A 13,615-nucleotide genomic window follows, 5' to 3' on the forward strand; every position below is an offset into this window, starting at 1 on the left:
CCATTGAGCTGAGTATACGATGACGGACCCAAGACAATTGGGTCCTGCCTCAGACCCAAGATAATCAGGCCCTTTGCCCTGAGCCATGCGCCACCTGGCGCTTGGGCGGCTCCATTGCGAGGGGCAGACCCAAGCACCACCTGACGCTTGGATCTTGACAAAAGGCTTGATTGCCTATGACAACTCCAAGTTGGGTCCGGACCCGTCCGCGCCCAACCCTAAGTTGGGTCCTTGAAATTATTATTCAAAGTGTTCATATAAAAAATATTATTATTTGTGTTATAAATATTATTATTTTTATTATAACTCCAAGTATTGATATAAAAAATATTATTATTTGTGTTGTAATCATCCTTGAAATTCTTAATATAATTATTTATATTATTTATATTATAATTAATAGTGTGAATATTAAAAATATTATTATTTGTGTTATAAGTATTATTATTTTTATTATAATTGATATTATTAATAAAATAATTAATAAATTTGAAAAACAATTATTAATATTAAAAAAATATTATTTGTGTTATTATTATTATTATTTTTATTATGATTAAAAGTATTAATATTAAAAGTAGTATTTTATTATTATTATTATTATTATTATTATTAAAAGTATTAACAAATGATAATTTCAAGTGTCTTGCTTTTGTTAATAATTTGACGGGACCTTGGTTTGAAATAAGTTAAATGAATTCGAACAATTTGTATAGAATTTATTTATTCTATACAAATTGTATTTTACTAATAAGAGTTCAGAAGGGTTGATTACCTTTTAACTTAATTATGTTATATTGTAATGTTTGTTAAAACAATTTGCCACTCCAAAGTACACATCTAAAAAATGCCCTCATTATTACTTACAAATTATTGCCGTAAGGGCTAAATCCCCACACCCTCCATGTAATCAAAATAACATGTTATTAACTATCTAGGTGATGGCTCAGTGATAAGAGCTTGAGATCAAGAGGTTTGTTTTCTCTGTGGTCTCAGGTTCGAGCCCTGTGGTTATTTATATGATGGCCACTGGAGGCTTACATGGTCGTTAACTTCAGGGCCCGTGGGATTAGTCGAGGTACGCACAAGCTGGCCCGGACACCCACGTTAAATTAAAAAAAAAAATAGCATGTTGTTTCTTTTCGGGGGATTTTATATTCTAAAAATGATTTTGAATTTTTTTATTTTAAATAAATTATTTTTTAGTATTTTTAGATATTTTAATATGCTGATATTAAAAATAATTTTTTTTTTTAAAAATATTATTTTAAAATATTTTAAAAACAACCCCGACCGATATATACAGAGCAGTTTAAATTTATGTTCAAATTTATGTGTAAGACCAGTTTAACAGACCAGAGCAGAACGGAACAGAGTCCCAGTTCCATGGCCAACAGAATCCTGCCCTTCATCACTCTTGTCTTCTTTTCTACTTTGTTCTCCATGGTAAACGAATTATCTCTTCTCCTTTTTCTTTATTCTTTTTTAAAAAATAACTTTTCATTTCACTTCTGTTTGGATACTGAGAAAACGAAGGGAATTAAAATGGAAATGAAAGATCAAATCCTGATAATTGCAGTTATATTTCAATTTATTTATTGAATGTTGATTGTTCTTAGCAATTTATGACATGGGTATTTATTTATTTATGGCTTATAAGGTAATAGGAGATGATGGGGTTGCGATCTCAAAGCAGTACCCATTAGTAGTGAGCACCTGGCCTTTCAAAGAAGCTGTTAGAGCTGCTTGGAGGGCTGTTGATGGTGGCCACTCTGCTGTTGATGCTGTTGTGGAGGGTTGTTCTGCTTGTGAGGAACTCAGGTGTGATGGTACAGGTAAAATATTTTATTTAAATGTTAATTAATTATTAATCTTTCCATGAAATGACTCAATAGAATACTTAATCTTTCATAAAATAGACCCATTTGCTTAAATAAATTCCTTAATTGTTGATTTGTATGGCAGAACATCATTTACTTGAAGTTTCATGTTTAGTGTTTTAACATATCATCTCAAATTGCGAATTTTATGATGTGTTCTATCAAGTTCATATCTAGTCGTAGTCGATGTGTGTTTTGATTATTGTAGCTTTTAGCTAAGGTTTGTTAACTGATTGTCTCTAGTAATTTGAATCTGGAATGAACAGTGGGACCGGGGGGCAGTCCAGATGAGAATGGAGAAACTACTATTGATGCCTTGATCATGAATGGGGTAAACACTATTCTCCTTTTCCGTTCATTAATATTCTTGTTCTCTTTACTGCTGCATGCTGGTTTGCTTACATTATAAATGAAGATCCTTTCATGCATAGGTGACAATGGAGGTTGGAGCTGTTGCTGCCATGAGGTTTGTGAAAGATGGAATTAGAGCTGCAAAATTAGTGATGCAGCATACAAAGCACACTTTGCTTGTCGGGGAGAAGGCCTCAGCCTTTGCCATTTCGATGGGTCTCCCAGGACCAAGTAACCTTAGTTCTTCCGATTCCATCAGGAAGTGGAGTAAATGGAAAGAGAATAACTGCCAGCCTAATTTTTGGAAAGATGTTGTTCCTTTAGATAGTTGTGGCCCTTATCATGCAAAGGCTAGCATGGATGTTAAAGACGGCGGGTGTTCCACACGCAACCTGATGGGAGTTGCTGAACCAAGATCATCTCTTGTTGGTCCTCACAATCATGACACCATATCAATGGCTGTTATTGATAAAGTAACTTGATGAAACTGCAGATACGAATTCCACTAGCATGTGCGCACACATGCACGTGCATACACAGTCTTCCTGCATATATATTTACAGAAGGAATTCTTTTGCTTTTCATGTAGATGGGACATGTAGCTGTTGGAACATCAACTAATGGAGCCACTTATAAGATCCCTGGAAGGTAAGGTGAATATGAAGTCACTGTAAACATTGTGGAAATGAACTATGATTAAAACGTGTCAGATTCTGCTTCCAATGAAATTTGGTAGCTGTCATCAGCAGCATCTTGTCTCCCACCCTTGAGTCTTTAAGCTTTGAGATATCTCTTCAAATGTAAAAAGCTTTTCCTTTAATCATTGTAATTGACAAGAAGTTTTGAGTACTGTACCCCTCAAACCCCCCCGGTGTAAGGTATTTTGGTTCAGGTTAAGCATTCATCTTGTTGATTTAATTTATTCTTTCTTTGACTGCAGGGTAGGTGATGGACCCATTGCGGGATCTTCAGCATATGCTGATACTGATGTTGGTGCTTGTGGTGCAACTGGGGATGGCGACATCATGATGCGCTTCCTTCCATGGTATTGTAATGAATATCAGGCTTTTTACTTTTTGAATGATGAAGTTATTCTTGGTAAACCATCACTAAAGGTATTTTCACACCATTTAACGACCCATACTTTTAGAGTTCCATTACATAGGCTGAACTCGGGATAATGCTGTCAATCTCGATGCTTTAAGACAAATACGCTCAGCTGACAGGAAATTTTGCTTGGTTTGGCTCTATCAGGAATAATAAACTAGTTTGGGTTATCTATGAGTTGATTCTTAAGTTTGAGACTTTTGCAGCAAATATGAGACTCGTCTTTCTTATACAGTTTCATCCTACCTCTAGTATATAGCCTTGTCTCATTTATTTGATGCTTTGGTTTTACTTAAAGCTAAGCTATCCTTGTCTCTTTCAGTTATCAAGTTGTTGAAAGTATGAGATTAGGTATGGAACCTAGGCTTGCTGCAAAGGATGCAATATCAAGAATTGCAAGAAAATTTCCAGATTTTGTGGGAGCTGTTGTTGCTGTCAATAAAAATGGTGTGCATGCTGGTGCTTGTCATGGATGGACATTTGAGTACTCCGTCAGAAGTCCAGTAACTGTTGATGTGGAGGTTTTTACTGTACTTCCGTGAAGTAGCAACTTCCTCACTTAGCAAGATGGCCCGTTTTAACCTTTAAAATGACATTTTTTACATTTCACCTTGTGTAATTGTAAGCTCCAATTGTTTGGAGGTCCCACTGGAATGAGAGCGTTCTTGAGATAGACAAAGATTGTTGCTGTTTTTTAGTTGATAGGCATTTGTGATTCTAACATGGAAGGGATGATTATGGATGGGCATTCAAATGGTCTAATTATGAGAGTTAAGGTAAAATAAGTATAAAATACCTTAACATGTGATATTAGCACGACTAAAAACTTCGATAAGTTTGGAGGCTTGTAAAATTAAATGAAAATAGTTCAAATTTGTTTGTTTGTTTTCAAATAAGGCTTTAGACATAATTTGAGAGTTTTGAAGAGTTTAGATTTGCTGTTAACCTGTGGGCCAATTTGAGCTTAAATTTTCACCACTTTATTGCATTATAAAACATTGTAAAATAAGCTTATTCTATGTAGTTTTTAAGTTTAGAATGTTATCTTTTTAATTTGTCCAACCATACATGCATTGGAATTTTGTACGAAAAGTTATGGTTTTAATTTTTATGTGTTTGTGTATGTATTCTATAAGTAAAACATGCTATTTATTATTTGTTTAGTTTTCTAAACAAAGTTATTTATTTGGATCTCAATTATGTCATTTTGATAATTCCTATACTTGAAAGGTTGTTTCAAGTATTTAATGGTGTTCCAGACAAAATATTAGGTACTTTTGAAAGAATATAAAACTTTTCAACTTCTTTAGAGAGTTTTCTTCCTTGTTCTTTTATTTTAAGAATTAGTTGAAGAACAAATTAGACTTGTCACTTTTAATTACAAAGAGTGTGATGTTTTTATCTTGATAGGAACTTTTATGTGACGTCTTTGACTTATCAACGAGTTTCATTGAAATTTTATCTCTCATTTCCATTACAAATCCTGTAATTTTTAGTCTAAACATCATTAAAAAAAATCAAATAACCTAACCTATTTTCCTTTATCTTTATATTACATTGTTAGTTAGTTTGGGTTTGGAAGTTAAGACACATCATTAATACACACAAGTAGTGTCATAATCTATTTTTGGGCTATTCTTCAAATTCACCTTTTTTCTTTTCAAAATAAAAATAAAATAATAATAGTAAGAAAACTGATATTTTGATAAAAGCAAGAAAAAAATCAAGCTGCAAGTTTGGATGGAACCGAAAGCCTAATTATACCCCATTTTACCCAAAACTGAAGAGACAATGCAGATTCAAGGTCAAATTAAATCATTATTAGACAAATCTGCATAAAAATTAAGTCTAGGGACATAATTAGATTTTTAACAGGCCAATTTGATTTAATCATGGGTCAAATTAAAGTTTAATTATGTTTAAGAATTAATTTGGATCCAATTGAAGGATTTAATTAGGTACAAGGACTTAATTATACTTTAAATAGGTCAAATTAATTTTATTAGGAGCTTAATTGGTGAAACATTAGGTTTGGAAGCCCAATTTGGGCTTAATTGAGAAGAATGAAATTTTAGGAGATCAAATTTAATTTTTACAAAGTTAATTGGTTCAATCAGGGGTAGAATTGCAAGAAAATCAAAGTTTTAAGGTTAATTAAGAGCTACATTGAAGAAATTCTCAGCCAATAAGCATTTTGTAAAAGGCGTCAAACTATAAGGACCCAAATGATTGAAATCAGGAGTGAAATAGAAGATAATTGAAAGTTTAATAGTCAATTAAAGGTCAATTTGTATAAATCCAAGACCAGGGATCAAAATGAAAAAGTCGCTGAAATTTGGGGCTGACATTGAAGTTCAGCAAGGGCAAAATTGCATAAAATTGAAAGTTTATGGTCAAATAGGGATGCAAATGAAACAAATTAAAAGACGGAGGACCAAATTGAACTTTGAACAAACCCCTAAATTAAAACCCTAAACCTAAAATGGCACCGTTTTGAAAACGGTAAAAAAAAAAATACAAACGATCATTGTCTTCTTTCCCTTTCGCCAGAAAAAAACTGATCGAGTAACCGCTTTTCACGGCCATTTAATGCTTCATCTCCCCTTCAAATTTGACAAAAATTACATGCAACTAATGGCCTGACATTCGACTACACCCTAGTATGGTCTTTTCTGGCCGATTGACACCACAGTAACCTCAACGCCACCCTAAAATGGTCATCCCAACCAGCCTTTCTGCAGCAACCTTTTCAAGCCATGATGACAACTTTGAGCCAACGATTCGGATCCGTCCCAGCTAAATCAAAGGCCAAGATTTGTCCTTAAAAGAGACAAAGTGTCCCTCTTCCACCCTCTATAAATAGAGGTAGATTCCATGCTCTGAAGGAGGAGAAATCGGAAGCCAAAGTTGAGAACAAAACCATCTTTCTGCCTAGTTTTTCTTTCCCCCCTCTCGACTACCACTTTGGCCACTTCATCCACCGCGCCTCAACCATTGTTGCCACCACCAACCACGTGTTGGTTTCCCCCCTAATACACCAGGAATGTCCCCAAAGTGACCATGCGAGTTTTCCCTCTCTTTTTTTCTCCTCCAAAACCCCCTGACCATTGCATTCTATATGCAGTGGCCATAATAATTAACCCCATGGTCACTGGGCTGGGCTAGTGACCATGCGGGCCTAAGCTAGATCAAGCCACCTTAAAAAAAAAGAGTCCGGTTTGTTAGGTCGTTGTCGGCCTAACCTGACCTGGCTGGGTCCGGTCTAGCTCAATATATTTAATAATAATATATTAATAAATAATATATAAAAAAAATGCCAAAAAAATTTCAAAAGTCCTTTAAAAAAAATTGTGATTTTATCACATGTTTTCCCACCAATTTTGCATAATATTAGGTTGTATATTTACACTGTAAGATATATATCCAGTATTAAAATACTTTGTTTTCTCCGAAACGTTTCTAATTTTTTTTTTGAAAATTCAAAAAAAAATCTCAAAATTTTTTAAAATTAATTTCCTTTTTCAAAAAAAAAAAATTTTATTTTCATGCATATAGCCGAATCCTAAAAGTTTTCAAACATATTTTCATAAAAAAACAAAAAGTTGCATCTTGCTCACGTTTTAAAAATGCAAAAAAAAAAAAAAAAGGATATCATGACTAATTTATAGTTATCCGTTAGGATTTGGTCAAAATATCAAAAACCCTTCGGCAATCATTTTGTTCACTTTATATTTAAAGTATTAGGGTTTAGATGTAAATCCTGAGAAAAACCAAGGTTGGATTAAATTAAAGAAAATAAACTAAACTAAAAAGAAATGGGGGCAAGAACGAATACACTTAAAGAAAATGGGGCCTAAATACAAATAAGAATAATTATAGAGCATAAATACTCCTATTCTCACTAAAAACAGATCTGCAGCTACATAAAGAAAGAAAAGAGGGAGTTTTTATATCTATTTTTACAAATCAAGAGAGAAACACCAAAATTTCAAGAACCCATCCTAGATTGAGGGTTATAGGTAAAATAAACCCTGGTGGGAAAGGGATTAACAAGAAAAAAAAATTGAACAAGAAGAGAAGAGGGGAGGGTCGGCTGTCATTAGAAAGAAAAGGAGGGATCGAAGCCTTGATTCGCACCAGGTAAGATATTCTAAACCTGGTCTTATGAGTCATTTCAAGTCGATTATGAATTGATGCCTGGATGTTAATTTATATATTGAGATTGTTGTTTTATCCCAGAAATGGAGGATGTTACATTAGATGTACACTTTAATACTTAAGAGTGTAAAACTATAAAGTAGAGTATGCCCTTAGATATTTAAGATAAAAAATACAAAGTGCAAAATAAATATGATGCTAAAATTTAGACTTTAGAATGATTAAGATTTAGCCCGATAAGATAAAGATTTCCTCACAAAAGAAGATATGCTTTGAGCCTTAGACAAAACCAACAGATAGGAACAAGACATAGAATAATAGTCAAACAACAATGCAACTTATCTTAGGTAGGGTGCACTAGGGGTGATGCGTCTTTCTCTTGCACAACTAGTCTCTTACCCGAACTCTCGCAGACCATAGGTTTTTTAATAACCATAATATTAGGTGGCGACTCTTGAACCTTAATCCTAATTTTATGATTAAACTCAAAACCCTTTCTTTTCCCAATACCTCCCAAGAGGGAAGCCCGCCATTCGACGTCGCCCTGTGACAAGTAGTATCCATTTTATGACTTCTTCTACCGTTCTATGATCCAGGAATTGTCAAGTTTTTCATAGGGTAATTAGCTAGCAAGCCAATAGCTGAGTTGGATGTACTTGCAAATATTTGACGTAAAGGTATTTGATTGAGGAAAAGTTTTGGTATGCATGCCGAATGTTTAATGTAAGTTAAGAATGGCATAATTTGTTTTTTATAAAAATGTTAAAATTAATTTGATGCATGAGGACTTTTAGATGAAGTTATTTGTTTTCTTAGTTATTTTTATTCCTATTTAATTTAGGAAAATTATTTTTTTATGGTGTTTTTATTCTACCTATTTAGCTTAGAAATTTTATTTTTTCTTATAATATAGGCCAATGACTGTTATAAATAGGGTTGTTTAGTTTATATTTAAGGAAACCATTTGAAGAAAAAATATTCAATAATAAAATTCAAATTAGAGTTCTTGTGGTGACCTTATTCAAAAAAATTATGGGTTGCATGTGCTTCCTATTTTTCTTGAGTTATTTTTGTTCGTGTCAGTTGGTATCAGAGTTTAACGATTCCTAGTGGTTAGTTGTTATGTGTCTCTGAATAATCTTTGCTAGAAGAGGTGGTTGCAGAATAAAATTTACTCATGTAAGAGGAAATGAGTAGGTTCTCCCTCAAGAAAACAACGTCCAGGAACTGGTGATAGAAGATACGCAAAGATAAATTACATAATTAACATGTCGATTGGAAGTGATAAAGTTGTTGCGGTGATTTTAAAAATTACCCAAAAATTGACGAAGATGAAGAAAAAACTGAGTATTGTAAGGAGAGTGATCACATATCAATAACCAATTTGAAAAATATGTTTCAAAGGCATAAGTAGAGGAGTTAACTTCTTGATCGAGATGAGTATCTTGGAGATTTATGATATTTATTTTGATGATGATTATATTGATAATGATAACATATATAATGAAAATAATGATGATAATGTCATCGATAGTGTCCTTGTTGATAAGTTAAAGATTGAGTGCAAATAGAACATGTACGGTACAATTATTAGCTTAGACTATGTTGATCACAAGTTTAAAATTATCACTAAGATAGATTTGTTTAAAGGTTATATGGATTAAACACATGTTGATAAATCAAGTTTGAGGTTTACAATTCATTACTTTAGAAGCTAGTGGAAGAGAAATCATTTGTCAATTGATGTTTCTTATGCAAAATCTAAAATGAAGAGAGAGAGAAAGTTAGAGGGTCTTGATTGGACATCCAAGAGATCGAGACAACAACAATTTGAACTCGAGAATGAACTCCTTCCAACCCGGGGAGATTGATGTAGAAGAATTTGTCGGGAAAGTTATTTGTTTCCTTAATTATTTTTATTCCCATTTAGTATAGAAAAATATTTTCTTTTCTGGTGTTTTTATTCTTCCTATTTAGTTTAGGAATTTCTTTTTCTTTTTATTCAATTGAGACCTATTATTATAAATAAGGTTATTTAGTTTGTATTTTAGAAGACTACTAGAAGAGAAAATATTCAGTAATAAAATTCAAATTTGGGTTCTTATGGTGACAATATTTGGTAGAATTATGTGTTGCTTGTGCTTGTTATATTTCTTGTGTTATTTATATATGTGTTATAGTTAAAAGAATAGAAAAAAATTCAAGTGCTTATTTTCCTTTTATTGTGGATTTATTTTGGACAACACATTATATCTATTTTCTATAGATAATATTTGATTAGAAAGAAATACTTGTAATAATTTATGTTAAAGGGTTTAAATACACTTATAATTATTGTTATAATTGAAATTGTGAAGGCTTGTTTTTTTTTTTTTATTAAATGTAAGAAATTTATAGATTAAATGAAACAGAGCTGGAGAACCAACAAGTCATTTATATATACAAATATAAACATGAAAACATAATAGGCTCCCTAAAACACAAACTGGGATGAGCTCCCACAGAGGCCGAGAGCAGCCAACAACATCCAAGAAACAAGAAAAAAAACACGCAGCAACTACCCATCTAGAATACAACTGAAACTAGGTATCCTAACAAAGAGAACAACAACTAATAAGCAGGGAAGCAATGCACCAGCACAATCAGCAACCAATAACATGAAATCAAGCTACCACAACTACAAAGACAAGAGCAGGCAAGGGCTTTAAAAACCAAAACCCAACTAGCAGAGCCAAAAGCAACAACCAGCAAATCAGCAACAAAACACCCAGCTAGCAATACCAAGAAAAGGAGATGCAGTCAAGCAGGCAAAGCATTAGCATATCCAGCAGTATGACTGCACAACAGGAAGCCAAGAACCTAAATGCTCAATCAGCAATGAGAAAGCAAAGGTAACACAGCCAGCAACAACAACAAAAAGCCAAGCAGTAACTCTGCACAATGGTAAACCAAGTAGCAAGGCAAGCAAGCAGAGAGCCTGCACATAGAAAAACAAAATCAAAAAACACAGCACAAGAAGAAACAACAGCTAGCCAGCTGAAGGCAGAGACATGCCTAAAAGCAGCAAGAGAGAAACTCATAACCAAGACAAAGGGCAACCATGACTTGATCAGTTAAGGATCAAGGCCAACAAACAAATCCATAACAATATATACAAAACAAGGGAACAGACTCCCTATCAAATAAAGATCCACAAATACAATGAAACCAAAAGAGGAAATCAGAGAGAAGATGTTGGAGCAGAATCATCAGAGCTGCTCTGATGTCTTGAATCAGCTACAATAGCGGTCTTGGATACTCTATTTTGTTTCTCCTGTTAGCCAAAGTTATTAGTGGCTGTAATTTTGCTACGAGTTAAATATTAGCTCTTGGGAGGCTCCACATTTGCAATAGCATCACATTCAGCAGATATATGTACAACTTTTAGAGAAGTAGAGCGTTTAGCACTAGAATGTCCTACTTCAGCTAGCTTGGTTCGTTTGCGCCCAGGTGATTTATGCCTCTTTTCAACAGCCGTGGAAGCTTCAGCAGATATTGGATTAATGTATGGGTCTTCATGAGGGCCTTCACTATATGGTTGTTGTTTCTCTACAGCAACGGTTTCTGTAGAAGGGCTGGAGTTGCCAGAGCAAGCAGGAGCCTTATGGGACTTCTTCTTACATTTAGAACTGGTTCCTTTATTGTAAGTAGAAACAGTATGCCCGAGAACCCTGCATTACTTGTAGAAACGAGGGAGTGATTCGTACATAACCTGCTGAGATAAAGGTGAGCCATTGGGCAGGACTACATTAACAGAAATAGGCAGATCCATAAGCAGGTCAACCTCTACAAGGACTCTAGCGTATGATAGCCGAGTCATGGAGGTAGTAGAAGCATCGTAGTGTGTAGGCTTCCCAATCATACTAGCAATTTTTGAAAGGCAGATAGAAGTCCAGCATTTGAGAGGTAAGTTAGGAAATCTTACCCAAGTCGGCATATGCGTCATATCAGTGGCTTTGAAATTAAAGAAATTCAGCATGACCTTCAGAATGAGAGGCCGACCAAAGATATAGTAGGGACCTCCACCCAGGATATCAAGCATTTCCATTTCAGAGGAGAAAGCAAAAATTAGCCAGCCAGAGTCATGTATGGTAAAATTTGATTTGTGTTTCCAGGTTTTGCTAATAAAGTTCGACAAAGATGCAAATCCTAGGAATTTCCTAGCAACATATCCGATTAAACATAAATGCCACATATCTATGGGTTATCCAATATCGGTTTCCTTTAAGTGGCAAGATGTTGAAGATGCATATTCAAGGAAATGTACTAGTGTAGGAGATTATGTATTGGTAGTACCTGTTGGGATATCAGTGGCGGCTCGCTGGTGACTCCCAAAAGGGATCTTGCCTTTTACTAGGGAAGGGGAAGAGGTAGCACCAATCGGAGGGGTGACGCTAGTGGGACGAACAGCAGGGAGGCCACTCCCAGAAGCTGAAATAAACTTGTGTTCTGCATGATGCAACACGTTTTCTTTGTTGGAAAAAAGAACAAATTTGACTTATCAAGGTGTAACTGACCTTGTGACATCTTCCTTATACTTCTCGTTCATGAATTGGTATTCGTTGGGTAGGGGTTTTTTTTATTCCAATAGTGCTGATGCTTTTGGACAGGTTTCTATTGTGTCGCACTTCTATCATACCTGATTTATTGGCTTTCTAGGAGTTGTATCATCTTCATTATGGGTTGTTTGACCACGTGATCAAGAGCTTCACATCATTTGGTATCAAAGATTGGCTCCATTAATCAAGTTATATCCTTATGTTAAATTCATTTTTTTCTCTTATTTCACGTTAAATCTACTTGTTTCTATCCATGTTTTTATTCTGGGTCAGTTTTCTTTAGTCCTTAATGTCTTCTTACTTTCTTTATTGTCATTAGCTTTTGTTTTAGGGTCTGTTATAAGAAAAAAAGATTGGTCAAATTTTTTATTTTCTGACTAGTTTTAAAATTTAAAGTAAATTTTTTTGAAAAAGGAGTATTACAATTAAGATTACATGTATTCTAATGAGGTATTATGGCAAAGAAAGAGGAGATATCAAAAGGAAAGGTGGTATCAAAGGAAGAGGAAGAAACATATTGGTGTTTTTGATAAAGAATGCAAAGATCTATTTTATAAGTTTGGGGTTTTAATGAAAGAATTTGACAAGTTAAATGAACTATAATATGAATGGAAAGTTTTAGAGAGAGAGGAGTAACAACGCCTAAAAGATAAAAGATGAAAGATAATGGTTGCTACTTTCATATAAAATTGTTGGAGGCGAGTGTTAGCAAGAAAAAAGCTCGGAAGGCTTAAACAAGAGGCTTTTGAAAAATCCATTATACTTATTGGTGATTTGAGGTCGAATCATCTTGAATAGAAAGGGAATGATACAATCGAAGAAAAGATTGAATAAAAAAAATTGTATTATAGCATAATTGTCCTATTGTCTAGTTTTATAGAAACAATTATAATTCTTAATCTGACCGTTGGATCTGGCTGAAAATTTACCCATCGTTTCCCGAAAATATTGATTTAAGTTAGGGTAAAAATATAAGTAAACCAGAGTTCAAGAAATCCTTACGATATAGGTCATAATAGGTTGTATGAATTTTGTTATTTACTTCTTTTTAACCTGTGGACTTTCTATTTGGCAATAATCCTTTTTCTATAAGGATGTGATAACTTGGTTAGGGAATTCCCTAGTTCTATAAGAATCTTTAATAGGCTACAACATAATTTTCAAGTGTGGCTAGAATTCATTAATGTTCTAAAATCCTTTTCTTATAAGAAAATCTTATTCATGCTAGCTACACAAGGAAATAAGAGCTGATGATATTTAATGATAGATTAGTTAGCTTATTTTGGAAAGTTTCCTTATTGTATAAGGAAGGTTAAAGAAAGGCAACAAGGGTTTCCATGTTTAAGAGGATTCTTTAAAGCTACAATTACTTATCCTAGATAAATAAGGAAACTAATGTTGGCTATAAAAACATATTTGGGAGTCCCTAAGATCCCGCTAGATAGATCTAGAGTTGTTTAGAGATTTATTACCTGAAGATTTGGTGTTCTTGGTCTTTAAATATTTCCTTAAAAGCTGGGT

General features: G+C 33.8%; 1 protein-coding gene across 2 annotated transcripts; it reads left to right on the top strand.

Annotated features, from left to right (window-relative positions):
* The first annotated feature begins 1,311 nt into the window (after positions 1–1,311).
* On the top strand, positions 1,312–4,100 carry LOC7455690 (probable isoaspartyl peptidase/L-asparaginase 3). 2 transcript variants are annotated; one of them, XM_024584776.2, is made up of 7 exons: positions 1,312–1,446; positions 1,661–1,835; positions 2,147–2,211; positions 2,296–2,704; positions 2,821–2,879; positions 3,172–3,276; positions 3,661–4,100. In XM_024584776.2, exons 4-7 carry the CDS (start codon positions 2,318–2,320, stop codon positions 3,878–3,880), a joined length of 771 nt encoding a protein of 256 aa, XP_024440544.1. In that variant the 5' UTR covers positions 1,312–1,446; positions 1,661–1,835; positions 2,147–2,211; positions 2,296–2,317; the 3' UTR covers positions 3,881–4,100. The 2 variants fall into 2 exon arrangements, with proteins under 2 accessions (XP_024440544.1, XP_002320603.3); XM_002320567.4 differs by having other exon boundaries at positions 1,318–1,446; positions 2,312–2,704.
* Positions 4,101–13,615: the final 9,515 nt, after the last annotated feature.

This window comes from Populus trichocarpa, chromosome 14, assembly GCF_000002775.5.
Source record: "Populus trichocarpa isolate Nisqually-1 chromosome 14, P.trichocarpa_v4.1, whole genome shotgun sequence".
Classification (NCBI taxonomy): domain Eukaryota; kingdom Viridiplantae; phylum Streptophyta; class Magnoliopsida; order Malpighiales; family Salicaceae; genus Populus; species Populus trichocarpa.

What these genes read in the sequence shown, in the direction of transcription:
- LOC7455690 (XM_002320567.4), top strand. Translation starts at nt 1,321, where the DNA reads ATGTTCAAATTTATGTGTAAGACCAGTTTAACAGACCAGAGCAGAACG. An exon ending in ACTTATAAGATCCCTGGAAG is followed by an intron (nt 2,880 to 3,171) that starts GTAAGGTGAATA and finishes CTTTGACTGCAG; the next exon opens with GGTAGGTGATGGACCCATTG. An exon ending in ATGATGCGCTTCCTTCCATG is followed by an intron (nt 3,277 to 3,660) that starts GTATTGTAATGA and finishes TGTCTCTTTCAG; the next exon opens with TTATCAAGTTGTTGAAAGTA.